Source organism: Tiliqua scincoides, chromosome 2, assembly GCF_035046505.1.
Source record: "Tiliqua scincoides isolate rTilSci1 chromosome 2, rTilSci1.hap2, whole genome shotgun sequence".
In the NCBI taxonomy this organism is placed as follows: domain Eukaryota; kingdom Metazoa; phylum Chordata; class Lepidosauria; order Squamata; family Scincidae; genus Tiliqua; species Tiliqua scincoides.
This window is the reverse complement of record NC_089822.1, coordinates 260,475,339-260,502,892: the sequence shown is the minus strand read 5'-3', so window position 1 is coordinate 260,502,892 and position 27,554 is coordinate 260,475,339. Positions and strand designations below refer to the sequence as shown.

General features: G+C 47.9%; 1 protein-coding gene across 1 annotated transcript in view; it reads left to right on the top strand.

Annotated features, from left to right (window-relative positions):
* The window catches only part of LOC136639120 (zinc finger protein RFP-like), a 573,475-nt gene extending 546,175 nt beyond the window's left edge, over positions 1-27,300 (top strand). Inside the window, exons 5-8 of the mRNA XM_066613138.1 lie at positions 23,530-23,672; positions 24,129-24,305; positions 25,103-25,290; positions 27,229-27,300. Coding sequence (XP_066469235.1) covers positions 23,530-23,672; positions 24,129-24,305; positions 25,103-25,290; positions 27,229-27,300 — 580 coding nt within the window. The remainder of the gene's footprint in view (positions 1-23,529; positions 23,673-24,128; positions 24,306-25,102; positions 25,291-27,228) is intronic.
* The last annotated feature ends 254 nt before the right edge of the window (positions 27,301-27,554 follow it).

Sequence of the window (27,554 nt, the reverse complement as noted above, 5' to 3'; positions counted from 1 at the left end):
CTGCATTTCTTCAACAAAGCTTTCAAGGAATGAAACTTTTGCATTCATTCCAGGGAACTCAGGAGGTTGAGCCCGAAACAAGACGTGCAGTGAGGGACTTCCAGTCCGAACAAAAGGCGATCCACACATGATCCACAGCATGCCAATTACTGGAGGAAATGGGAAAATGTGACATTCTAATTTGGGGTGTGAAGACTGCCTCCAAGTACAGGTTAGCCTTCCAGCTAAATATTTACTTCTGCAAACCAGCCAAGGCGGCTTGCAAAGGTTTTTGTTTGTTTGTTTGTTTGAATGTTTCAAAAACTTAACAAGTACCCAACAAAGATCAGTTCATCATACACTGGGGGGTGCTGACCCACAGTTTGGGAAATACTGCTGTATGCCCAACCTAGAAGAGCAGCACTTCAGGAAGTGAAAGTACAGGGCTGTCTCTCCGGGCTCTGAGTGTGTTCCTTCCTGCAGGAGTCAATCTCACATGGCGTAGCCACCGACAAGAGCTCCTACCATCAGACATCATGGGAGGGACACAATCTGTGACCATCAAGGTTCTTCTAGAAATTATTGCCCTGGAGGGAGGGGGAAATGTCTGATTTTTTAAAATGTGAGAATGGACTGGAAGGGACTCCTTCAAGGGAGTTTTCTTTGGGACCAGTTTTTTCTCCCCAGTCAGTCTCAGACTCTGCAAATGCTCCCAAAGAGTTCTGATTCAGAGAAAGGGGACACGCAGACCTTGACTCTTTTCTGTGGGTTAAGTTACCCTGACTTCGTCTCACTGGGTCTTATTGTGCACACAGCAGTGGTGTAGCTAGTGAGCAGTGGGGGGCAGTTTGCTCCAGGTACCAGCCTTTAGGGGGGTGACATCACAAATGACCAAAATTGCAGAGATTAGGAATAGCCCCATCATGCTATATACTGTTGGATGTGGAATTTACAGTGGAATGCAATGGAAAAAACCAGAGTGAAACATTTCCTTTCCATCAAAAGTTATGGCCAAAAAGTCATAAAACAAAAAATGCATGGAGTCCTATGAAAAGTGAAACAGAGTCATATCACACATTTACTCTCGAGTAGGTGAACTTGCCTTTGTTTGTTTGAAAGGGCAGGCTGAGAGGAATCCAAAGACACCTGAATGGCTCCTATCCAATGAAAGCAGCCCCCAAAAAACACCCAAGAAGGAACTCCCTCCCTCCAAGCTGATAAATGTATTGAGCCCTATGGAAAGAGAAAGCAAGTCACATGGTCATGTTTACTCACGAGTAAGCAAACGTACATTCGCTCCTGGTCAAATCAGACAAAGGGGAATGCAAGGCTAACTGCTTGGTCCCAATCTGATGAAAGTGGAGCTCAACAAATGCTCCAGAAGGCAGCACCCCCCCCCCCAAAGAATAAAACAGAGGCTTCAGCTGGTAAGGTCCATTTTATTTGTTTTCAGACTTGCAAAGCCAGGTGGGTCCTGACAGTGCTATGCTTGAAATATAAGAATTTAACTGAACTGGGCACTGGGGAGGGCTGAAAATCTCACTGATTTTTTGTGGCGGGGGGGTATTGCAGGCAGGCTACAGAGAAAATTCACTTGGTGTAACATGGCTGGCTTCTCCTTATTTAATTATTTATAATTATTTATTTTATTTTGCTTGCTGATGTCACTTCTAGCCAAGAGATCAATTCCAGTGGGTCCCGGACAGATTATCATTCTAAAAAGTGGGTCCTAGTGCTAAAAGTTTGAGAACCACTGCCTTAACTCAAAACGGGCCAATGGGACATCCTGGGGGGGGGGGGAGTGACACCCTAATGACCAAAATTCTGGAAATCCTGACTTTTAGGAATAACACCATCATGTTATATACCATTTGATGCAGAATTTCCTCCAGTGCTTGTGGGGAAATAGTCACTGCATTTATTTTCAGGCTAACATTATTATTCGTTTCTTGTCATGACGATTACTATCTCTCAGTCTCACCTACCTCACAGGGCTGTTGAGAGGACAAAATATGGTGAGAACCACGTACACCACCCTGAGCTGCTTAGAGGAAGGGTGGCATAAAAATGTGAATTAATTACCGTAGATACTCACGTATAGTACGTGAAATTTTTGCCAAGTAATCAAAGCAGGGAGGTGAGTCCACATCCTGAACCATGACCTGTGTTTTCTTCAGGCTGATTGTCAGTCCAAAGTCTTGGCAGGCCTTGCTAAAACAATCCATGAGCTGCTGGAGATCTCATTTCAGCTGGACTTTGGGCATTGCTCGCAGTCTGGAGAGGTTGAAGAGCTTTCCGTCTGATCTGGTCCGGAGATAGATGCCTTCTGTTTGCGCCCTTAATGTTTTATTATTATTATTATTATTATTGTTGTTGTTGTTGTTGTTGTTGTTGTTGTTGTTGTTGTTGTTGTTGTTGTTGTTGTTGTTGTTGTTGTTGTTAACAGTATTTATATATCACTCTTCAACAAAAAGTTCACAAAGCGGTTTACAGAGAAAATCAAGTGCTTTTAATACATATAGTTTTGTTTGAAGTTGATATTGCCCGCCCCCTTGTCCCCCCCTTTGGTGTGGGAGAAAGGCGGGATGAAAATCCTGCAAATAAATAAATAAATAAATATTTAAAGTCCTATTTTAAAAGGGATAAACTCAACAAGCAAGAAAGACAAAGAAAGGGTTGAAACCAAAGCAGAGAGATGCCCTAATGCTGGTCACCAACATATGGGGCTGAGGTGGTGCAGAATCTCACATATGCACTTTGAATTGGAGGGGCTGCAAGTTAAGTCAAGCCCTTTGTACGGCCTCCATAGGCAAGCTGGGAAAACTACAAACAGGCTGGAAAAAGAACAAAAGCATGACTGGTTTAACCACCCTGATGCCCCGTCTTAATTACCTGAGTGTTTAGGACCTCCAACTTGTGGCATCACTAGGCAGGTGCTGACTGCACCCAGAGACATCATCAAGGAAGGGGTGACACCACGACAGGAAGGGAGAAAGGGGTTGGCCAGTCATGTCCGGGAGGTCCTCAGGCCTTCTGAGCTGGGGCTCGGCCTCTTGGGATGCTCAAACCCATGGAGGCCAAGCCTGCGAATAAGGAGGTCACACAGTACTTTGCTTAAGAGATCAGTTTCACAGGACTTTAAGTGGTTGTGGGTGAAAGAACTATTTTTTTATTGTTCTCTTTTGGATAGTCACAGAATAAATGAAAGAAGAAAGGAGTGAGAGTGAAACTGGACTGCAGCTGCCCTGTGTCTCCTCCTCAGCCAGAGGTGACCCAACCAGGGGAAAGAGGAAAGCTAGCAGGGAGTGGGCAATGGAAGCTTGTAGAAGGGAGAGTTGGTGCACGGCTCAAGGGAAGAGAGAGGAGCAATTATGGAGTCTTAGTCTGCTGGGCAGACTGGTGTACGATGCCCTTCTGTGCAGCAAGGATAGTTGCACGGCTCCTCTTTCCAGAGGGAAGGAAGAAGGCAGCACGAAGGAGCTCCTCTGCAGGGCTGGCCTTAGGAGCTGCCTGCAACCTCTACCCACAGCAGGAAACATCCTTGGCAGGACTGCAGGTTCACAGCCAAGGTCTGTCAAATCAGAGAGATGTAAATAAAATTCATTATAGACTTGACTTTCCATTCCACCATAGAGATAGAATCAAAATGTGCACTTAAACAGTGCATGTGAGATAATGGGCCAAATGGATCAATGCACATTTCAATATATAATGGCATACATGAAAGCCTACAAGTAACCAAAATGTGTAGATTACCTTGGAAGGGAAATAGTTACAAAACCACTTGTTTTGGTGACTGTGGAACGAATGAGCAAAAATATTCCTTTCCCCCTCGCACAGGGTCCCCTTAGGCGTGGGGCCCAGTTGGGAGCAATTGGTCCAAATGACTGAAAGCCGGTCCTGCTGTACTGCAGGCATGGGGTGTAGCTCCTCCAAGAGTGAGGGCGGCTACCTGAGCAAGAGGCACTCCAGAGCTAGACAAGCCTTCTCCAACGCGGACAGCACAGAAACCTTCAATGGGGAGCAAAGTGCCACAAAATGGAGACAGTCTCTATGGGGCAAGAGGGTATCAAAACCCACAGCAGCAAGTGGACCAAATGGCTGAGGTTTCTATGGGGAAAGAAACCACCAAACAGGCAGTGCAGACACCTCCAAAAAGAAAATGCCACCGGGGGCGGAGCTAACTTTCAGCAAAGTTGCAGTGAACTTTGGGGGCTCCCGAAGAGACTGCGAAATAGATATGTTTTCAGGTGCCTAAACAACTAAGGCACGCTTTGTTGCCAGGAAGACGGTACGAAGAGCTGAGAGCTTGAACGGGGGGGGGGGTCCTTAGAAATAGGCAATTTCAAGGATTTCTCTCTGTTTTGCTCTGTGCTGAAGCATATCTATCCCGGGTGCCATTTTTGATAAGCTCGGAGAGCTGAAAATCCGTCCTCCCACAGCCTAGATACAATAACATCGCAGCGAAAAAAGCTATTAAGAGTGAGTGAATTTGGCTCGTTAAAAAGTTTTATTGAGAACTGTAAGTAAGAAGTCTGGAGGAGGAGGAGATAATTCAAGATTATTCATGCTGGCTGTTAGCCACCCAGGGGGGGAATAGGTGAATTGGTATTTCCCCTGCTGGAGTAAGTACAAGATTATATTTTTTTTAATGGTATGTACCGAAGAGAAATAAATAAGTAATCTTCAACAAAGGAAATAAAGTCTACCTTCATTTTCCTAGCAAAAAGCCTTTATTTAAGCTTGGACATTGTTACTTTCGGTTTCGGTTTCTCAGCAAGAGGCTTGAATTTTTTTTTTCTTCTTTTGGTCATTTAAAGGCATACTAACCTAATTTGACTGTGTGGATTTGATTGACTTTTTTTTTGGATATAAAAATTTGGAAAGTAGCCCTGGATACAAAATTAGAAAGTAGCCCTGCAGAAAGTGGCTCGAGTTGGTGTTGATAAAAATGGCTTTTGAAAATCTAAAAGATGATCGTGAAAGCCAGGCCTTGTTGGTGGACTTTCTGATGGATTTTAGAAGAGAAATGGAGCAACAAGTCAGAGAACTCTCTGAACAAATTGGGCAAATAAGCTCCTCCCTTGTAATCTCGCAGGAACAGATTATAAATAATAGAGAAGAAAAAAGAATGGATCAGATGTCGGGTGAAGTTAAAGAAGTGGAGTATTTTGAAATGGGACACGAGATGGAAGAAGCAACTGTCATAATAACTGAGAATCTTAAAGAAGAAAAAAGAGGAAATGTTCAGAGAGCAAGCTGTCTCACGAAGAGGAAGAATTTATGGATTGAATTCAAGAATAACAGAATGAAAAAGAAGAAAGAAAAACAGAGGAGGGGGGACCTAAGAAGAAAAAGAAGAAGTGGAAGAACCAGTAGGAGGACTAAGAGGGAACACCAATAAGATAGAGTACAAAGTAAACAATAAGAAGAAGGGCAAAATGGTTGAATAATAAATAGATTTTTTTTAAAAAATATATTAAATTAAAATAGATGTAAATGAAAATTTGAAATATAAATATTGTGGAAATTAAGTGGTATTAAGATAAATATTTTATTAATTAGATTAAATTAAAGTGGATGAAAAGGGAATTTGGAATATAAGCATCGTGAAAATTAAAGTGGAAAATATATGAAATAAATTAGATGGAATTGCAATTTTGGAATATAAGTATTGTGTAAATTATAGTGGTATTAAGACAAATAAAAGGGTTATTTTACAAAAAAGAAGGTAAATAAAATAAATTATAGATGTTAATTTATTTTGGAGAAAATATTCAACCTGTATTTTGGGTTAATAAATATGTGGTGGATAAGCAAAGTATAATATTGTAATTGGAGATATTTGTTTTTAGATGTGATATTAGAAGTTAAGAATCAGATAAGAGATTGTATTTTAGAGGTTAGCTTAGTGGTAAGAAGAGTTTATAAGTAAAAATTTGAAGCCTTTTTTGATTGGATAGTTATGGAAAATGATGTATAACATGTTATAAGAGATATTGAAGGAGGTAATACCATTGTAATCGGAGACTTCTTTTTTAGATGTCATATTAGAAATTAAGAATTAGATAAGAAAGATTTTATTTTAGAGACTAGTTTAGTGGTAAGAAGAGTGTATAAGTAAAAGTTTGAAGTGTTTTTTATATGATGGGATAGATAAGGTTAGAGGAAAAATATGGAATGTTATTTTTTGTATTGATTATTAATTTCGTTTGGATTAATGTTTGTTGTAATCGATGGCCACCACCCTCGTGTATATTCTATGTAGTCCTAGCCCTAAGTCTCACCAATTTTCCTTACCTGTATCTGTAATAAATAAATAAAGCATTATTTAAAAAGAAAGAAAGAAAGAAAGAAATGCAAGGAATGTTGGAGCCCCCCAAAAAAAGAAAAAAAAAGAAAAGAAAATGCCACCGTCCTGCACCCAAAGCAGGGATGGTTGAAGGTAGAAGATTCTGCCATTCCAAAGGGCTCTTTACACCAATATATGTGCCCAGGAAGACAATGGTAGTGACCCCTGCCTCCAGAGGTGTTCGTATTGTCTCTTCCAAGCAACTCGGGAGAAAAGGCACATAAAGGCTAAAAGGCACATAAAATTAAACCTATACTTAACCCAGGTTAAACCTAATCTAAGTTAGAACATAACCTAAACAGGTCAGTAAATTGGGACACAGGATCTAGAGAGCAATAAATAATTAAACAAACCCAAATAAAAACTAGCTTGAGGTTACAAAAACAGTCCAGCCTAAGAGAGCAGAACTAGGAGGGAAAGGACCTAGGAAGGGCCAATTCCCAACCCATTAAGAGCCCCAAGCAGTCCATTCAGGAGCCTGCAGAGTAGGTCACGCCCATCAGCAGCCATTTGCCTTCCTGAGCTTTTGTAAACTCACCTGGGAAGGCCAGCCCCCTTTCAATCAGGAAGGAAGGAGGGGGGAGGAGCCAGCCAGGAGTATAAAGCTAGGCAGGCCATCGCGTGAGGCTCTCTGCAGACGCGTGTGGCCTCTGGGAACCAAGTGCCTCTGGGAACTAAGTGCCAGGTAAGGCACGAGAGTTTAGCATCTGGGCGAGGAGAAGGCAAGGAGACCTCTGAGTTTTGGAGAAGGAGAGGAGGAGGAGCAGGAGGAGGAGGTAAGTGTACTTATTCTAACGCTTTGTCTTTCTAACTCCCTGTCTTCTAACCTTAACCTTACCTTTAAAGCAACCTTAAATCAAAATTGAAAGTTAGCACCTAAGGGAGGTACATAGGGCTACTCTGAGCAGGAGCAGAGTCCTACTCGTGAGTAAGAGCAGAGTCCTACTCGTGAGTAAGTGCCCAAGGGTCAGGCATTTAAATCAAAATTGAAAGTTAGCTGCACCTAAGGTAGCACTTAATCAAAGGAAGGGAGGAGGATAAAGTGAAAAGCAGGTTTTCTACTTGCTTAAATTAAACCTATACTTAACCCAGGTTAAACCTAATCTAAGTTAGAACATAACCTAAACAGGTCAGTAAATTGGGACACAGGATCTAGAGAGCAATAAATAATTAAACAAACCCAAATAAAAACTAGCTTGAGGTTACAAAAACAGTCCAGCCTAAGAGAGCAGAACTAGGAGGGAAAGGACCTAGGAAGGGCCAATTCCCAACCCATTAAGAGCCCCAAGCAGTCCATTCAGGAGCCTGCAGAGTAGGTCACGCCCATCAGCAGCCATTTGCCTTCCTGAGCTTTTGTAAACTCACCTGGGAAGGCCAGCCCCCTTTCAATCAGGAAGGAAGGAGGGGGGAGGAGCCAGCCAGGAGTATAAAGCTAGGCAGGCCATCGCGTGAGGCTCTCTGCAGACGCGTGTGGCCTCTGGGAACTAAGTGCCAGGTAAGGCACGAGAGTTTAGCATCTGGGCGAGTTCAGCAGCAGGGCGAGGAGGCCAGGGCCCCAGACACTGCCCTTCCTCTTCCCTTGAGAAGAGGGCTGCTATCCAGTGTACGGTTTTTAAAAGGACCCCTAAATAAAACAACAACAACAAAAAAGCTATGCAGTCAGACAGCCAGCAGCAGAGTGGGGGCTATCCAGTGTTCTGCGTCGAGTGCCACATGTATGATTATATGCCTCTGGGGTATAAGTCATGGGTGTGTCCTCGGTGCAAGGAGCTCCAGGCTCTCAGGGAACGCGTCCGCTCCCTTGAAGCCTTGGTGGCCGACCTGGAGAAGCGCAGGCAGCCAGAGGAGGACCGTGGGGAGACTTCTGGGGACGATCAGGCTTCGTCCCAACATCAGGCGTGCAGCTCCTCGGCTGCCCGGGTGGGAAGTCTCGGGACTGGAGGACGTCATCCTGGAGAGGAGGGAAACAATCCCCTAGGGGGGATCCCTTCTCCAGGGGATGGGCCCGTATCCGAGCGCACTCGGGATACTCCTCGGCGGGAGGGGGGTCGGGGGCTTCTTGTAGTGGGGATTCGATTATTAGAAACATAGAGAGGGGGGTTTGCGACGGATGTGAGGACCGCATGGTGACTTGCCTGCCTGGTGCGAAGGTTGCGGACATCACTTCTCGTCTAGACAGGCTAGTAGACAGTGCTGGGGGAGAGGTAGCGGCTGTGGTGCATGTCGGCACCAACGATGTGGGCAAGTGTAGCTGGGAGGTCCTGGAGGCCAAATTTAGGCTTTTAGGCAGGAAGCTGAAAGCCAGGACCTCAAAGGTAGCGTTCTCTGAAGTGCTACCTGTTCCACGCGCAGGGCCAGCTAGGCAGGCGGAGATCAGGGGTCTCAATGCGTGGATGAGACGGTGGTGTAGGGAGGAGGGGTTTAGATTCGTTAGGCACTGGGGAACGTTTTGGGACAAGCGGGGCCTGTACAAGAGGGACGGGCTCCATTTGAACCAGAATGGAACCAGACTGCTGGCGCATAACATTAAAAAGGTGGCAGAGCAGCTTTTAAACTGATCCCTGGGGGAAGGCCGACAGGAGCCGAGGGGCATCCGGTTCGGGACTCCTCATCCCTATGGGATGAGGATGGGGAGGTTAGAGAACAACAAGACAAAGGCAGGGTAGGAGAAGAAATTGGGAAAGGTAGGGAGATGGGATGTGATAGACGGTTTGGCACAATGAGAGGATGCGGGGACAAAGGAGCGAATAAGCAGCCCATCCTGGGGCATTCCGTGTATAAATGCTTTTATGCGAATGCCCGAAGTCTACGAGCAAAGGTGGGAGAACTGGAATGTCTGGTGACAAGGGAAAATATTGACATAGTGGGCATAACGGAAACCTGGTGGAATGCGGAGAATCAGTGGGATACCGCCATCCCGGGCTATAAACTCTACAGGAGGGACAGGCAGGGGCGTGTTGGAGGTGGGGTGGCCCTTTATGTTAAGGAAGGGATAGAATCCAGCAAAGTAGAGATTGAAGGTGGGTCCGACTCCACCGTAGAATCTCTGTGGGTTAAATTACCAGGCTTGTGCAGCGATGTAATACTGGGGGCGTGCTATCGTCCTCCAGACCAGAAATCTGATGGGGACCTTGAAATGAGGAAACAGATCAGGGAGGTGACAAGGAAGGACAGGGTTGTAATCATGGGGGACTTCAATTATCCTCATATTGACTGGGTCAATTTGTGTTCTGGTCACGATAAGGAAACCGGATTTCTTGACGTGCTAAATGACTGTGGCTTAGATCAGCTAGTCACGGAGCCCACTAGAGGACAGGTGACTCTGGATTTAATTTTGTGCGGTACGCAGGACCTGGTTAGAGATGTAAATGTTACTGAGCCATTGGGGAACAGTGATCATGCTGCGATCCGTTTTGATGTGCACGTTGGGGGAAGAATACCGGGCAAATCTCTAACAAAAACCCTTGACTTCCGACGGGCGGACTTCCCTCAAATGAGGAGGCTGGTTAGAAGGAGGTTGAAAGAGAGGGTAAAAAGAGTCCAGTCTCTCCAGAGTGCATGGAGGCTGCTTAAAACAACAGTAATAGAGGCCCAGCAGAGGTGTATACCGCAAAGAAAGAAGGGTTCCACTAAATCCAGGAGAGTGCCCGCATGGCTAACCAGCCAAGTTAGAGAGGCTGTGAGGGGCAAGGAAGCTTCCTTCCGTAAATGGAAGTCTTGCCCTAATGAAGAGAATAAAAAGGAACATAAACTGTGGCAAAAGAAATGTAAGAAGGTGATAGGGGAGGCCAAGCGAGACTATGAGGAACGCATGGCCAGCAACATTAAGGGGAATAATAAAAGCTTCTTCAAATATGTTAGAAGCAGGAAACCCACCAGAGAAGCGGTTGGCCCTCTGGATGGTGAGGGAGGGAAAGGGGAGATAAAAGGAGACTTAGAGATGGCAGAGAAATTAAATGAGTTCTTTGCATCTGTCTTCACGGCAGAAGACCTCGGGCAGATACCGCTGCCCGAACGGCCCCTCCTGACCGAGGAGTTAAGTCAGATAGAGGTTAAAAGAGAAGATGTTTCAGACCTCATTGATAAATTAAAGATCAATAAGTCACCGGGCCCTGATGGCATACACCCAAGGGTTATTAAGGAATTGAAGAATGAAGTTGCAGATCTCTTGACTAAGGTATGCAACTTGTCCCTCAAAACGGCCATGGTGCCAGAAGATTGGAGGATAGCAAATGTCACGCCTATTTTTAAAAAGGGAAAGAGGGGGGACCCGGGAAACTATAGGCCAGTCAGCCTAACATCTATACCGGGTAAGATGGTGGAATGCCTCATCAAAGATAGGATCTCAAAACACATAGACGAACAGGCCTTGCTGAGGGAGAGTCAGCATGGCTTCTGTAAGGGTAAGTCTTGCCTCACCAACCTTATAGAATTCTTTGAAAAGGTCAACAGGCATGTGGATGCGGGAGAACCCGTGGACATTATATATCTGGACTTTCAGAAGGCGTTTGACACGGTCCCTCACCAAAGGCTACTGAAAAAACTCCACAGTCAGGGAATTAGAGGACAGGTCCTCTCGTGGATTGAGAACTGGTTGGAGGCCAGGAAGCAGAGAGTGGGTGTCAATGGGCAATTTTCACAATGGAGAGAGGTGAAAAGCGGTGTGCCCCAAGGATCTGTCCTGGGACCGGTGCTTTTCAACCTCTTCATAAATGACCTGGAGACAGGGTTGAGCAGTGAGGTGGCAAAGTTTGCAGACGACACCAAACTTTTCCGAGTGATAAAGACCAGAAGTGATTGTGAGGAGCTCCAGAAGGATCTCTCCAGACTGGCAGAATGGGCAGCAAAATGGCAGATGCGCTTCAATGTCAGTAAGTGTAAAGTCATGCACATTGGGGCAAAAAATCAAAACTTTAGATATAGGCTGATGGGTTCTGAACTGTCTGTGACAGATCAGGAGAGAGATCTTGGGGTGGTGGTGGACAGGTCGATGAAAGTGTCGACCCAATGTGCGGTGGCAGTGAAGAAGGCCAATTCTATGCTTGGGATCATTAGGAAGGGTATTGAGAACAAAACTGTTAGTATTATAATGCCGTTGTACAAATCTATGGTAAGGCCACACCTGGAGTATTGTGTCCAGTTCTGGTCGCCGCATCTCAAAAAAGACATAGTGGAAATGGAAAAGGTGCAAAAGAGAGCGACTAAGATGATTACGGGGCTGGGGCACCTTCCTTATGAGGAAAGGCTACGGCGTTTGGGCCTCTTCAGCCTAGAAAAGAGACGCCTGAGGGGGGACATGATTGAGACATACAAAATTATGCAGGGGATGGACAGAGTGGATAGGGAGATGCTCTTTACACTCTCACATAATACCAGAACCAGGGGACATCCACTAAAATTGAGTGTTGGGCGGGTTAGGACAGACAAAAGAAAATATTTCTTTACTCAGCGCGTGGTCGGTCTGTGGAATTCCTTGCCACAGGATGTGGTGCTGGCGTCTAGCCTAGACGCCTTTAAAAGGGGATTGGACGAGTTTCTGGAGGAAAAATCCATTATGGGGTACAAGCCATGATGTGTATGCGCAACCTCCTGATTTTAGGAATGGGTTAAGTCAGAATGCCAGATGTAGGGGAGAGCACCAGGATGAGGTCTCTTGTTATCTGGTGTGCTCCCTGGGGCATTTGGTGGGCCGCTGTGAGATACAGGAAGCTGGACTAGATGGGCCTATGGCCTGATCCAGTGGGGCTGTTCTTATGTTCTTATGTTCTTATGTAAGGCTACTGGATTTGTTCGATGTCAATTCACAGTCAAGTATAGCTGGTCTGAATTCTACTCCAGCAGGGCATGTGCCCAGTGGGTCGAGGGACACCATCATCAGTATGTGTGCTGGAGGTTTCATTGCTAGAATTACTCCAGGATATGCTTCAAATCATGCAGGGTTCACACTGACCAGCTGTAACTTGATGTGAAATGGCTTTTGAAAGAAAAAAAGGAGGAGTTGTAGCCACTGGTTGCCTCCTACTTGAAGATCAAGGCAGGTGAAATCTTGAACCGTGATGGATACACTGATTCCAGAACCAAGAGCTTTGCACAAAATGGGGCATGGGGTTTCCTAGGAAGGAAATGGACTGTTTCATTTCTATCCCACCTTTCACTAGATAGTTCCAAAGTGGCTAATTGCTACTTTGACCAAGTGACAAAATGCCAAAGAGCTCCTCCCAGTGCATCCTCAAAACTGGTCAGAACGGGGGGATCATGGGAAAGATCCTCCACCTGCCACATTATGGCAGCCTTGACTGTCTTGTCTAGTTCCACCCTTGTGGTCCATGGCAATGGTGCTGGAAGAGGTCAGCCCCTCCCCCACCTTCTCACTCCCTTTCCAAGGGGAGCCAGTGAAGAAAGGAGGGGACCATAGTCAGGCAATGCAGCTGGGCAGGTCAGGAGCGCTAGTGGGCAGATGCAAGACTCTCCATTCATCTGTTTTCTGCCACCCCCACCCCAGCAGTGGCTCAAGGCAAGCACTTCATTGGGTCTCTTGTCTGGGCCAGCCTGAACTGTGAGGCTAGAATAGTCTTCCCTCCTTGGAGCCACCTAGAGAATAGATGGGAGAGACATGAACCAAACAGGCTGCAGGAGTCAGTAATTCCTATTGTGGAAGAATAAACTCTGTGATGAATCCCAAGCACTCTGCACACGCTCTTCTTCTTTATCAGGTTCATAGCCTAAGCTATGTTAAGCCCTGGCTCAAGCTACCCTCGACTGGGGAAGTTGCAGGGTGACAGTGCAGCCTGGTGCAAAATGCCATATCGAGGACAACGGAGGGCTCCTCTGGCCACATCTTGAGCCTTCCCCTCAAATTGCCCTCAAGATCTGCTGCAGGAAGATCGGGGGGGGGGGATGCAGTGCAGAGGTTGGCTACACATTCAGCAGGTTGCAGGTTTAGTGCCCGGCATACCCCGGTTGTGTCAGGAAAGACTTTACCTGAAACTATGGGGGCTGCTGCCAGTCAGTGTAGACTACTCTGTGATGGATGGCCTGATGGCTTGACTCCGTACAAGGGAGGTTCCTTCTTTCCACCACTCAGCCCTTTGCCATGAGAAGGATGGTGTCAGCACAAGGCCTTTCCTCACTGAGCCACTAGGGGTCCGCCTTTTACCACCACTAGCCCTACGGATGACCGGAAATGTCCTGTGCTTGGGACTTTCATCACTGCCCTTCCAGGCCATGCTACCCCCAGCCCACCAGCCCTGTGGAAAGAGCCATCCAAAAGGCAGCTGCAGAGGAGTGTTACTGGCCTGCTACAAGGGGGGCAAAGTGATGAAGACACAGCAGGGGGCACAAGAAATGAGCACAGGAACTTCTGGGCGTTCAAGCACAAGTTCTGGGTGAAGCAGCAGGACTGCAAGGGCTGCATCACCAACTCCTGGGAGTCACTGGGAGATCCGGGGAGGGGGTGCTTGAAGTGTCCCCTCTGCAAAGCTCACACCCTGAAATGCAACTTCCAGCCAAACTGGCAGATGCAAGAGAAGAAAGTTTAACTCCTTCACTGAACTGCAGCAGCAGAGGAGCTGTGTGTGAAACACAAGGAAGCAATCCCAAGAGGAGAAAAAGCTGGTGTGTGTGACTTGCCAGCAGACCCTGCAACAGAAACCGCACACTGCAGTTCTTGAAGAAGCAGCTGTTTAGAGTACATGGCAGGAGATCATCCAGACCTTTGGGAATGGGCACTTGAATGGCCTCCTAATATGGTCATGTATGTTTTGTTCTGCCATAGGCAAGAAAACCCCACCACCACCACCATTTTCTTGGTGCAAACCTTTGGCTAAAGAGTTCTATCTTTTCCCAGTCTGTAATCAGGCTATGGACAAGCACGTGTGAACCGGCCCCTCTGCCTTTCAGCAAGTCAGCATCAACCCTCTTGAAAATTTCTGCAGTATTCCCCATAGAAAAGCAAATCTTATACAATTTATTGATTAATTAATTATTTAACAGTATTTATATACCGCTTTTCAACTAAAGTTCACAAAGTGGTTTACAGAGAAAAATCAAATAACTAAATGGCTCCCTGTCCCGAAAGGGCTCACAATCTAAAACGATAAGAACATAAGAACATAAGAACAGCCCCACTGGATCAGGCCATAGGCCCATCTAGTCCAGCTTCCTGTATCTCACAGTGGCCCACCAAATGCCCCAGGGAGCACACCAGATAACAAGAGACCTCATCCTGGTGCCCTCTACATCTGGCATTCTGACTTAACCCATTCCTAAAATCAGGAGGTTGCGCATACACATCATGGCTTGTACCCCATAATGGATTTTTCCTCCAGAAACTCGTCCAATCCCCTTTTAAAGGCGTCTAGGCTAGACGCCAGCACCACATCCTGTGGCAAGGAGTTCCACAGACCGACCACGCGCTGAGTAAAGAAATATTTTCTTTTGTCTGTCCTAACCCGCCCAACACTCAATTTTAGTGGATGTCCCCTGGTTCTGGTATTATGTGAGAGTGTAAAGAGCATCTCCCTATCCACTCTGTCCATCCCCTGCATAATTTTGTATGTCTCAATCATGTCCCCCCTCAAGCATCTCTTTTCTAGGCTGAAGAGGCCCAAACGCCGTAGCCTTTCCTCGTAAGGAAGGTGCCCCAGCCACGTAATCATCTTAGTCGCTCTCTTTTGCACCTTTTCCATTTCCACTATGTCTTTTTTGAGATGCGGCGACCAGAACTGGACACAATACTCCAGGTGTGGCCTTACCATAGATTTGTACAATGGCATTATAATACTAACCGTTTTGTTCTCAATACCCTTCCTAATGATCCCAAGCATAGAATTGGCCTTCTTCACTGCCGCCGCACATTGGGTCGACACTTTCATCGACCTGTCCACCACCACCCCAAGATCTCTCTCCTGATCTGTCACAGACAGCTCAGAACCCATCAGCCTATATCTAAAGTTTTGATTTTTTGCCCCAATGTGCATGACTTTACACTTACTGACATTGAAGCGCATCTGCCATTTTGCTGCCCATTCTGCCAGTCTGGAGAGATCCTTCTGGAGCTCCTCACAATCACTTCTGGTCTTCACCACTCGGAAAAGTTTGGTGTCGTCTGCAAACTTAGCCACTTCACTGCTCAACCCTGTCTCCAGGTCAAAGGATGCAAAGGATGCAAACGATGCAAAGGAATACTAGCAGACAGCCTCTAGAACAGACAGTGCTGGGGTGAGGAGAGCCAGTTACTCTCCCCCTGCTAAAAAAGGAGCACTCACTTGAAAAAGTGCCTCTTACCCAATTAGCAATTATTGATCATGATGTGAGGGAGATTCTGTGCCTTCCATGAGGTTTGTTCATTTTGCAACCTGCATCCAGGAGAGGGGCCGTGCCCTTTCTTCAAGGTCGTGCAGCAAAGGGAAACATTTGCACCCTCTGATTCAAGGCTACTCCAGGATTTTGGCATCAGGACATTGAAACGAGTCTCAATTTTCAAAAGCACTCAGGTTAAAAAAACAAAAAATAAAAAGGAAGGATTAGCACGTGGTTTGAAGAGGGAGGGAGGGAACTCTTGAGATCCTGTTTAAGTCCATTTCTACAGACCTTTGTTGCTCCTTTTATGCTGTTGCAGGGGAATGGAAAACTACTCCCTCCCTTGTGGCTTTTCCCTAAGGGCTCAAAATATACCTGCTTCACTTGGCATTTGGTTGCTGGGTGAATCTGTGCCCTCTGCTCGTATGTGGCTATGGCTTGACTGCTTCCCCGGGCGAATGTGTTCCTCCCGCAATGGCTCAATGATATGTGTGAGGGTTTGCTCTGTTTTATGTTTCATGGTTTAATGTTAAAAATAATATTCTCAATGCTGCGTTTGCTGTTTTTCTTTTTACCTGCTGTGAGGTAGATACTTTATACAAAATATACTGCGTACTTCTATTATAAAGCTTTGCAAGCCAACCTGGGCATTTGCTTCCGCATGGAAAAGGGAGGAAATAAATACATAAATAAAACATAGGAAAAGTCTGACTGGATCAGGCCAAGGGCCCTCCTACTCCATCATCCCACCAGGTGCTTCCGGGAAGCCAGAGCCATACCTCCCTCTCAGCTGAATGCCCTGTAGAAAGGGTATTCAGATGCACCCTGCCACTGCAGCCAGAGGTAGCTAGCTCCCAATGTGATTACCACTCACAGACAGTCCTGTCCACCATGCCTGTGTCCAACCCCCTTCTGCAGCCATTCAGGCCAGTGGCCATTTCCACATCTTGTGGCCATGAATTCCACAGACTAATTATGAACTGTGGGAAGAAATCCCTCCTAACTCTCCTGCCAGTCTGTTTGCAGGTCTCCACTGATGCCAACCTGGTCGAACTCAATATTCTTCCCAGAGAGGAGCTGCAGCTCAGCACAAGAAGGGGCAGGACGTTTTAGGGCTCAGAGTCTGATCCCCTCTTGCTGCTCCGTTGGGTAATCCTTTGGCTGCCCAGAGTAAGATCCGGAATGCAGAAGGGGCTGAACTCAGGCTGAGGCTCCTTCTCTGCAAAGAGCCGCAAAGAGGATCCAGGAGGAGATCCAGGCCAAACATCCCACTTCAAAGGGGATTTCTGATGATTTTCTGATGATGGCTTCCTTGGATGCTGCTGCTGTGATTCAGTCAGCAGCCTTCAGAGTCGTTTCAGGCTGGGAAGGGTTAAATTTCCGTTCAGGGGAAACTGATTCTGCCAAGGAGGGGCTGATCAGGCCCCTTGATGTCCCCAAAGTGCTTTCCCAAGCAGGAGCCCCTTGAAGCTCATCCTGCTGCTTTTTACAAGTTGTTTGTGTGAAGTCAGTGGAGATTCAAGTCAGTTCCAGGAAGAGAAACTCCCCCTTCAAGACCCACAGGGAGAAAAGGAAAGTGACTCCGACTTCCCTGTGCCAGGAGCCATGGCAGCTGCAGGGGACATCCAGGACCTCTGCTATGAATTGATTTGTCCCTTCTGCCTGGAGTATTTCAGGGACCCGGTGACCATCAGGGAGTGTGGGCACAACTTCTGCCGAGCCTGCCTGGCCCAGAGCTGGGGGGAGGAAGAGGAGGAGGGCGATGATGCCTTGGTGGTCTACTGTCCCCAGTGCAGGGGATCCACTCAGGGAAAGAGCCTCCTCCCAAACCGACAGCTGAAGAACGTGGTGGAGATAGCCAGGAAGCTCTGCCTTGGGGGGCAAGGGGGGGCCAGAGAAGCGGAGAAGGTTTGCGAGAAGCACCAGGAGCCCCTGAAGCTCTTCTGTAAGGACCAGCAAGCCCCCATCTGTGTGGTGTGCAACAGATCCAGGGAACATGAAAGCCACAAGGTGGTTCCACAGGAGGAGGCTTTCCAGGAGTACAAGGTAGGAAAGGGCTGGGGATCTTGATGGCGGGGGAAGGGTAGAGCTGCAGGAGCACCTCATTAAAGAACCACAGTTTTCCTGTGTCTGACCCCCCCATCCCATTCTTTGTTGGACCAAACAGTATCACACACCTCTATGACTGAGAGGTTGTCACATTCAACACATACTTGGATTCAGTCTGACCCAAAACATGCTTGTTTTTTTTTTGCAAAATCCTTTAACATGATTCCCACTGCAGATACGGCTGGTCCAAGACCTTCTGATGCCTGAGCCTGCATGCAACATGCTCCTCTCTTACTTGATGATGTGCCAGCCTCTGCTCCTCCGCCTCTCTCATGTTCTGGCTCAGGACTCTCCTCCCCTCCACATTTCCCCTCCTCTCTGTCCCCCACCAACCTGCTGCCTGAGGTGACTGCTTCAGTTGGCCTCCTGGATGGACCGGCCAAGCCTCCAGCTCACACTGCCAAATACGGAAATTAGAATTTTCCACTTTAAAGTAACCTCTTGGACTACTACAAACGGGACCCTCACACGTCCAGATTTGCCCCAGGCAGTGGCGTAGCTAGGGAGGTGCAGGAGGTAGCAGTTGCTCTGGGCATCAAGTTGCTCTGGGCATCATTTAGGGGGGCAACAAGCTAAACTTCACACTTGTTGCCAATATTGTGAAAATTTCTCTATGTATCAATAATACCATCTTATATCTTTGAAAAGCTCATTTCATGCAGAATGCAATGAAACAAACGGCACTGGAATATCTGTGTTCTATCAAAAGTTATGGCCATTTATCCAGAAAATGAAAACACAACTGCCATTTGGAACAAGTGGATTTTTTAACTCAAAACTGACCTGTCAGACTGATTGTTCTGAGAGGCAATGACATATTATTATGTAATTGACATGTTTCAATAAGGTATTAATATGAATCAGCTCCCATTCCCATGTATCATAATACAGTTACACTGCTAACTAGGTAAAGGCGCAATTATCAAGTGGTGCTCACCTTTTATTAAGCAGAGGGAGAATAACCGTCCCCCTTCATCCCAACACACTGTCTCAAACCAATCAGGGACACACGTTTTATTTATTTTCTTAATTAAATTTGATTTTGTCTTGGAGGGGGGTTACAAATCCACTTTGACCACAGGTAGCATATAGATGCCTTCACTATGCCACTGGCTGGGGGGAGATGGCAGACCAAGTGGGTGGAGAGCTGCTGGGGGGGAGGAAGCAGGTTTCCCCCCAATTTCCACTTTTTAAAAGTCCAGGTGGGATGTCACTTCCATTGGTGACATCACTTCCAGGGCATCATTTTGAGATTCGCACCGGGATACGTGTTCATTAGGTACACCACTGGCCCCAGAGCAACCAAGCCTGAATTTGGGGCACACTCCCTCTGCTTTTCTAGCCGGAAGGGCAGCCAGTGTTGGAAACAGGTACATCCTGGGCAGTCCAAAAGTGCTGATCAGTCTTGGATGCCTCTGCAAGGGACCCCTGGAGGCGGAAGGGGGCTGGTGCCGATGTGGTGTGACAGAGGACTTGAAAAAACTTTCAGAAGGCCATAAGGAGGGTGGGTGGGAGGTGGGGTGGAGGAGTGATCCGAGGAACCTCCTGGAGGAGGAAGGAGGCCTGGGTGGGCCAGGAGTGCCACCTGAATGGGAGAAGGAGGTGGTGGGTGAAGCCTAACCCCTCCCCTCCCAGGCCTGGAAAAAGACACTGACACTCATAGCCGGGCCCTGGAGGACCCCCTCTGCTTGACCTCCCCCAGGGGCAGCAGGACAGCACCAGGCAGGGACTCCTAGACTTGCCACAATCCAAAGTAGGGCACTCAGCAACAAGGCTAAATGCCATCACATCCTGGTGTAAGAAATTAATATATGATTAATAGAAGACATTGAAAAAGAGCTTCAGTCCAAGTTGGTGCTAAATACTGGCTGGAAATTTGGCCAACAACTGAAAGTGCAGATACACAGAAAGTTCTTAACTGTATCCACTGGAGTCAGACTGAGGCTGAGTTTTTTACCAGAGTACCAGACCTGCCTGAGAGTTCTAACAAGTTCTAACTGGATCTATTACTGTAAGAGAAATTCTAGAATGATGAGATAAAGACCCTGAGGGACTTAGGGGGCTGCTGGAAAATACAGGAGTTTGGTGCAGGGAACAATTCACTTGATCCCACCTGTCTGTCTCTGAGCTTTCGTCTGTGTTTGTGTGTGTAAATATTAGTCATGTCTCCAAAGGAAATGAATCTGATCTTTCATTTCTCACCAGGATCAGATCAGTAGCAGGCTGGAGATCTTGAGAGCAGAAAGAGAAAAAATCCTGAGGTATAAAGCAGGTGCAAAGAAAGAAAGCCAAGACCTGCTGGTAAGTGTCACGATTTTTGGGCAGTTCAAAGATACCTGAACCTGTTTCTGGAGACACGGAATAGAGCACGCAGGAGTCCAAGGGCAGGAGGCAGCTCTGCTGCTCTAATATTCCATGGCTCATTTTCTATGCACGGCCATTCAGAGAGTGGGTCCTTTGGGGTCTTTAGGAAACTCTTTCATGACTAAATATTCATCTGAGCTCTGTGAAAACTCAGAAATGCCCTTCCAATCATGCTCAAACTGATGGTACTGCAAGGACATAGCCCAATCCAATTGGGCTCGCGCCAGCCCGGCACCAGTGCACGGTGTCACAAATGTGCCATTACACACACCTGTGACAGTCTGCACCATTCTGGTGCTGGAGCTGGTTCAGCAAGAGCCTGCCAGCACCAGGCAGAGGACAGGAGACTACCACCCACCACTCCAGGTGAGCACCGGATGACAGAGTGGTAAGTCTGGACAAGGGGGTGGTGTTCTGAGCTGGGGAAGGTGTGGCAGGAGGAGGGAGTGAGGTGGGGGCGGAGATGGCAACAGTCTCTGCCACTATACCCTCACCCCCTTACCGTCCCGTGAGACCCAACATGGGCATCTTTGAATCTGTGACCACACAATAGTGGGCTCAGATCCAAGGAGACCTATCTGGGCCTCCTGGTGATTACATGGGGTAAAGGACTGTAAGCTCCTTTCCCAAGTACCCCAGCACTGCTTTCATGCCCCATGGGATGCAGCGGTAGCCATTTTGGCGCCGCTGCAGCCCTGGGCCCTGGAAAGCATTGGATTGGACTGTAAGTTCTTTGGTCTGCCATTCATTTCTTCATATCTACTTGTTGCAGAACCAAACAGAAGAAAAGAGACAAAAGACCAAGGCTGAGTTTCGACAAATGCACCAGTTCCTGGAAGAAGAGGAGAAAAGCCTCCTGGCCCAAATAGAAGAGGTGGAGAAGGAGATTGCCAGAAGGAGGGACAAGCACCTGACCAAACTCTGCAGGGAACTCTCCTCTCTGGAAAATGTCATCCAGGAGATGGAGGAGAAGTGTCAGCAGCCAGTCAGCCAATTCCTGCAGGTAAGGTCTGATATGCTGAGCTCCACGGGCTGCCTGGGCTGTCAAGGGCAGCTGCATGTATAGTGCATTACAGCAGTCTGACTGGAATGGTAGTAGCGCAAGTTAAATTCCTAAACAAAACTCCATTTACAGAGGAATCTTACTGAGTATAAGAGGGGGTTGGGGCTGTATCTAAATTCAGTCTTGATCCTTTAACTGCTACTGCATAGATGCCCTCTTTAAACTACCATCTGACCCTCCTGCCTCTGACCGGAACCAAAGCCCAGATTGGATCAGAAACCGCTTGGCAATAAGTATCCCCTTGTGATAATGGGTTGTTATTCTGTACACTCAGGGCACAATCCTAACCCAGTTTCCAGCACCAACCTAAGGGCAATGCAGCTCTGAGGTAAGGGAAAAAACATTCCCTTACTTTGAGGAGGCCTCTGTGACTGCCGCTGCAGCACACGTCCCATTGGCACAGCTATGCCAGTGCTGGAAAGTTGGTTAGGATGAGTGGTTTATTGCCCTGTCCTGCTGCTAGAGGTAGATCTAAAGTAATTCTCAGGGTCAGTTGGTTATCGTCCTGGCTGGTCATTAGGGATAGACCAGGAGAAACTCGCAGGGGGTCTCAGTGCTAAGTTTTGCAGGTGCCTGAATGTGCCACGGAAGTGGGCCCTCCTCCTCCCTTTCGGAGCCATTCTGGGCAGCTAGAGAAATATGGAGTTGTCTCTTCCTTTTGCTCTTGACGCCCAGAATGGCTGGAATGGTGGCTTGCACAGCATGTTCATGCACTGGCAAAACTTTGCACTGTGCCCCCTCTTAGTGACAGTACTGCCCAATCCTATCCTTCCTCCCCCCCACCCTGGCCAGTGCACCGGCACTGCTTGAGCACCCAGCACAGGGGCATTTGCAGATGTCTTCTTTTGGTAAAGGAATATTTGTTCTTACTCCAGGGAAATGCCTCTAGTGCCAGATCTACTCTGACCTGTACCAGCTATTTTGCTGGAGCATGAGATTGAGGCCTGGATAAGATATCAGCGGTGCCACTGCCACCATCCCCTTCCATCCCCTTCCACCATCCCCTCTTCACCCCACCACCTCCCCTATCCCAACCCATTTCCATCACCTCTCACCACCCTCCAGCCCAACATGCTGACTTACTGGTGCTGGGGTATGTGATTGATCCAGTAACATTCTGAGCTGCTACAAGCTTAGTCCTTGAATGGAGCATATAAGACAGAACTCTGCCAATTGAACATTGGAGAACCAGAGAGCATCTCCATCCAGGGTCTTCCTTGTGGCAGGCTCTGAATTCTCTTTCTTTTCTTTTCTTTTCAGCATATTAGAAAGACCTTGCAGAGGTACGTGGATCCCACTCATTTCCCTTCTTGCTTCCTGATGCTGAGAAGGGCAGTGAAGAACGTGGCTCTCCAGGGGCTTCTGGGGAGAGAGTGTAGGACTCCCCACCCTCCAGTGTTCTGTCTCTTTGGAACAGGCAGCAGAGCTGCCAGACCCCTGTGTTCATTCAGGGACACATTACCCTGAGGTTTTTGTGTACCTGCTGTATTTTCTATTCATGTTGCCATCACTAGATAAGCCTCCTCCCCAAAGCACCCCCGGTGTGTCTGCTTCCGTCTCCAGGATTTCTACTTTCTTCTCCTTCAGGCTGTCCTTTTGTTCCAGTGAGGAATTCCAAATTGGATGCAGTGGTGTACCTAGAGGGGGGCAAGTGGCACAAATGCCTCAGGCAGTGCACTGGGGGGTGCTGCTGTGACACACCCCATACGACACCCCCCCATACTCCAAGAGCTGTGCTGAAAATGGCTGCAGGAGCACATCCACTCTCTGAATGCTTCCACGCTGCTCTGAGGGTCCCCCTCCTCTCTTGTCAAAGGCGAAGAGAGGGGCCCTCAGATGCGGCCGTGAGGTCCTCCCCCTCCCCATGCATTAAAGGGGAGGAGAGCAGTGGCATCGCTCAACTGTGCTACCTGACAGGAGCTCAGCACTGCATCTGCTCTTCTCCCCTTTAACATAAAGGAAGGGGGTTAACTTCAGGGTGGTGGGAAGTGACACGACCTCCTCCCTTTTCTCAGGCTCCGAGGACCCTTCCAGGCCCCTTCTGAGGGACACAAAGGCTGCTTGACTGGAGCGCTTTGAGGCCACTCAGAAGTGGTGCCCAGGAGGCGAGCGCCATTCCAGGAGGTGGGGAAGTGGGTGGCACCTCCTGGGCGCTGCTGCTGAGCGATCCCATAGCGCTTGATCAGGCAATCCCCTCTTTTCACTGCAATTACTTCTGGGTCAAGGGCAGGGGGCAGAAAAGGGGGTGTGGGGCAGAAAAGGGGGTGTGGGGCAGAAAAAGGGGTATTGTCCTGGGTGCCAGAACCCTCAGGAACACCTCTGACTGTGTGGATTTTGGGATCAGATTTTTTCTCCACATCAGGTCTGAGAAGAAGGAAGTGTCTGAGAATCCTGTGGCTTTTCCTCCTGAGCTCACCTGCAGAATCGGGGGATTCCATGATGTGAAACCCCTTCTGGAGGGAGTCATGGAGCAATTCCCAGGAATGATGTGCAAGGAGGCAGATGGTGGGCAGTTTGAACAGGACTTGTCACGTTGTAGGGGCTGAAAGTAAGGGGGGAGAGAAATCAGTGGCATATCTCGGGGTCCCGGCACATGGCGCAACCCCCATTGGTGCAACCCCCATGGTGCAACCACCCCCACACCTCTTGCCCCCCACCCCTCTTCCGCCCCCCACACCCATGACCCAGAAGTAATGACTTCCCTGCAGCTACCTCCTCCATTCCTAATTTGGAAAAAAAAGTGGGGGAATGAAGGAAGCAGCAGAGGCCCCAATGGAAGCGCCACTTGTAAGTGGTTTGGGGCTGCTGGTAGCCTAGCTGTCTGGGGCACTGACGCTCTAGGCCACCCTCTCGCTTCCAGAGGTCTCTCTGAGGACTGGGCACAGTTGGGAGGAGGCTGATTTCCTCACAACGGTCTCCAGGCTGATCTTGTCTCTTTCCTCCTCTCCCTCCACCCAACAGCAAAGGTTGACAGCAAACACCCAACATCCTCAGCAGCAAACGTGACTCTGGATCCAGACACGGCTCATCCCCAACTCATCCTGTCCAAGGACTGCAAGAGTGTGAGATCTGAACACAAATGTCAAGCTCTGCCCGACAATCCTGAGAGATTTGACTGGTGGGAGTTTGTACTGGACCGTGAGGGATTCACAGCAGAGAGACACTTCTGGGAGGTCACTGTGGGAGGGGAGAGATGGTGGGCTGTGGGGGTGTCCAGAAAGTCTGTGAAGAGAAAGGGCAGGTTTGGTCTTAGTCCTGAGGAAGGAATCTGGGCTGTGTGCAAGTGGGGAGGTCAGTATAGCGTTTTTAATCTTCACAAATACACCCTACTGTCCCTGAACCAGAACCTCAAGAGGATCCGAGTGACACTAAACTGTGCTGAGGGGCAGGTGGCCTTTTCTGATGCTGACACAGGAGTCCATCTCTACACTTAGGCAGGAGTCTCCTTCTGCGAAGAGACCCTCCTCCCCTTCTTTTGGGTGGATTATAAAGCCCACCTGAGACTCTCTCCCTGAGGGTCTGTCTTCTCAGGCTCTGATGGTTTTTCTTTCCAGACCAGACCAGTGTGATTGACAAGAAAGTGCCGTCTATACATGTGTGTAAGTGGTAGAATTTATGCCTTAAACCGGCCCTGAAAGAGGGTTGACGTATATAGAAGTTAATATGGGAGGTGAGGGAACGTGGGGTTTGCTGTGGGGTCTGTGAGGAGAAAGGGCTGGGCTCAGATGAGTCCTGAGGAAGGACTTGCTGTGGGCAGGTGGGGAGGTCAGGACAGAGTCTGAGAGTAGCTGCTGGGTGAGGTGGGGGGGAGCAGGACTGAGAAGCAGGACGCAGGGGGTGGGGGGAAGGAGCACTTTTACTTACCTGTGAATGTTCTGAGGCAGCCACAGAGAGCAAAGAAACAATGTAGCCATTTTAGCTTCTTCTCCAAACAGGCAGGGAAATGAAGGCGCTTAAGGAATCGCAGTCTGTGCGAGGGCTGCTGCCAGGGAAGTTCAGCTCCATCCTCTGCACAAAGCCTGCAGGTTCCACCAGCACCTTCATCTCCTTCCTGTCTGGAGAAGAAGACAAATGGTTCCTTTTTTCTTTAGGGCTTTTTGCTGCTGCCTCAGAACAGTTCCTGGTAAGCCCCTCATCCCCCACATTGATCAAAGGGTCACAGAAAATTCTTTTTTTTTTTTTTTTTTTGGCTCTGTTTATTTGTGAGATCGACTTATACTCAAGTATGTGTGATAATTAAGAGTCGCTTGGCAGTCAGAGCCTCTTTTCCAGCTCTGCAAAGTCCTCTCACCTCCTTCAGGAAGTCATTAAAACTAAATGGCATGCAATCTTCTCTTTAATCATCTCATTATTATTATTATTATTATTATTATTATTATTATTATTATTATTATTATTAACAGTATTTATATACCGCTTTTCAACATCCAGTGATGCCCACTGGATATATATATAAGCACTATAGCCACTTAGAAGGTGTAAGTGTATTAGAAGGTGTAAGTGTATTATGAGACAAGGAAATGAGAGCTGACTCACATTAACACCTTATTGGATCCTTGCGGCATCATAACAGCATCTCATTGGCTTTCAGAACACTCAGCCTCATAGGTCAGTTCTGAGTTAGGGAAATTTTGTTCAGTTAGACCAGCCACTTTCAACCTTTTTAGCTCACAGCACGCTGACAAGGCACTAAAATGGTCAACAAGGCAACAAGTGGTTTTTAGTGGCATTAAATTACGACATTACAATAAATTTTAATTAATACAATTAATAGAATCAAATCATTACATGACAAAGAAATTCACAAGAACTTGGAGAGGGACGTGTGTTTGCTTTCTGGAAAGGAGGAAAACTGTTCTGAAGTAGAGTGATCAAATTGCTACCCAAGTGTGATGCCAGAAAGTGCTGGCAAAGAGAGGTCAGGCTGAGCATCTAGTGGAGAAATGTGGGGTGAGGAGCAGTGAGGAGACATGATTGGAACAAGTGCAGAATTTAACTGAGGATGAGAGAGAGAGAGAGAGAGAGAGAGAGAGAGAGAGAGAGAATGTGAGGCAACTGAGTCTGGACCTTTGGAAGGTGGGGAGGAGTAAAGGGAGGGAAAGAAAGGGAGGTGTTAACTGGGATTATGAGTTTGGGGGGAATGTGTCTGTGGGAGGAAGTGGGGTGTGGAGAAGAGAAGCACCAATTGCCTGCTAGTGTATTTGAGGAAAAAAAGAGCATGACCAACAGCCCAATCATAGCCATGACTACTCAGATGTAAGCCCCATTATAGTCAATGGGGCTTACTCCCTGGTAAGTGTGGAAGGGATTGTGGTCCAACTCTAACAGGCAAGAAGTGTCTTGATGGGGACGGGAAGGCAACACAGGGAGGGTCACTTTGGGGAGTTGCAGGCAAGGAAAAGGGACTTTCAAGGACCCTCTTCAGCCAGCCAGTCCCTTGGTTGGTGGCCTCAGCAGACTCGCTCACTTCCTACCTGCTTCTGGCTCCCTCCTTCTCACTCACTTCAGGCTCCCACCCAGAGCTTGCCAGGCTTCTCTGGCTGCCCAACAACCTAACAACCACCTCACTTCTGAATCCCATGCATGTCTACTTAGAAGTAAGCCCCAGAATAGTCAACAGAGCTTACTCCCATGTAAGTGAGGATGGGGTTGCAGCCTTAGTCTTGCTCAGCAGTGGCAGCAAAGCAGCCATGACCAGCCCCTTCATTGGCTGCTCCTTTTCTTCTGCTGCCACATGAGGCTCAAAGCAGCCCCTTTCCCATGTGCGCGGCTGCTGCCTGTCTCCTCCTGCCCCACGGCACACCTGAGGCAGCCTCGTGGCACACCAGTGTGCCTTGGCACAGCGGTTGAAAAATGCTGCATGAGGTGGTTATATTTTTATTTTCTGGTTATTGGACATAACTTCTGATAGAATACAGATATTTCCGTGCAGTTTGCTTCATTGTGTTCTGCATTAAATTACCTTTCCAGTGGTATATGACATGACGTTATTCTTCATACATGCCAAGGTTTTCCCAACTTTGCCCATTAACATCTGACTCAGCTTGTTGCCCCCCTAAAGCTTGTTTCCCAGTGCAATATCTACCCCCTGCACCCCCTCAGCTACGTCACTGCCTGGAGCAAAGCGACATGATCGAGGACAACTGAGGGCTCCTCTGGCCAGGGCTTGAGCCTCCCCCTTTAGTCGCCTGACTGCAGCCTCCTCTCCTTTCTGCAGGAAGATCAAAATGTGCCACAGCAGGCACAAAAGCAATGTTATGCTCAAATGCTCCTGCCTTTGCAAACCAGAAAATCCTGAAGCCCATGGATGTAGGATGAGGAAGCGCTTTGCTCTCACCTCCTGGAGGAGGGTCACGGGAAGTCGTTCAATCTGTCATCTCCCTCCCA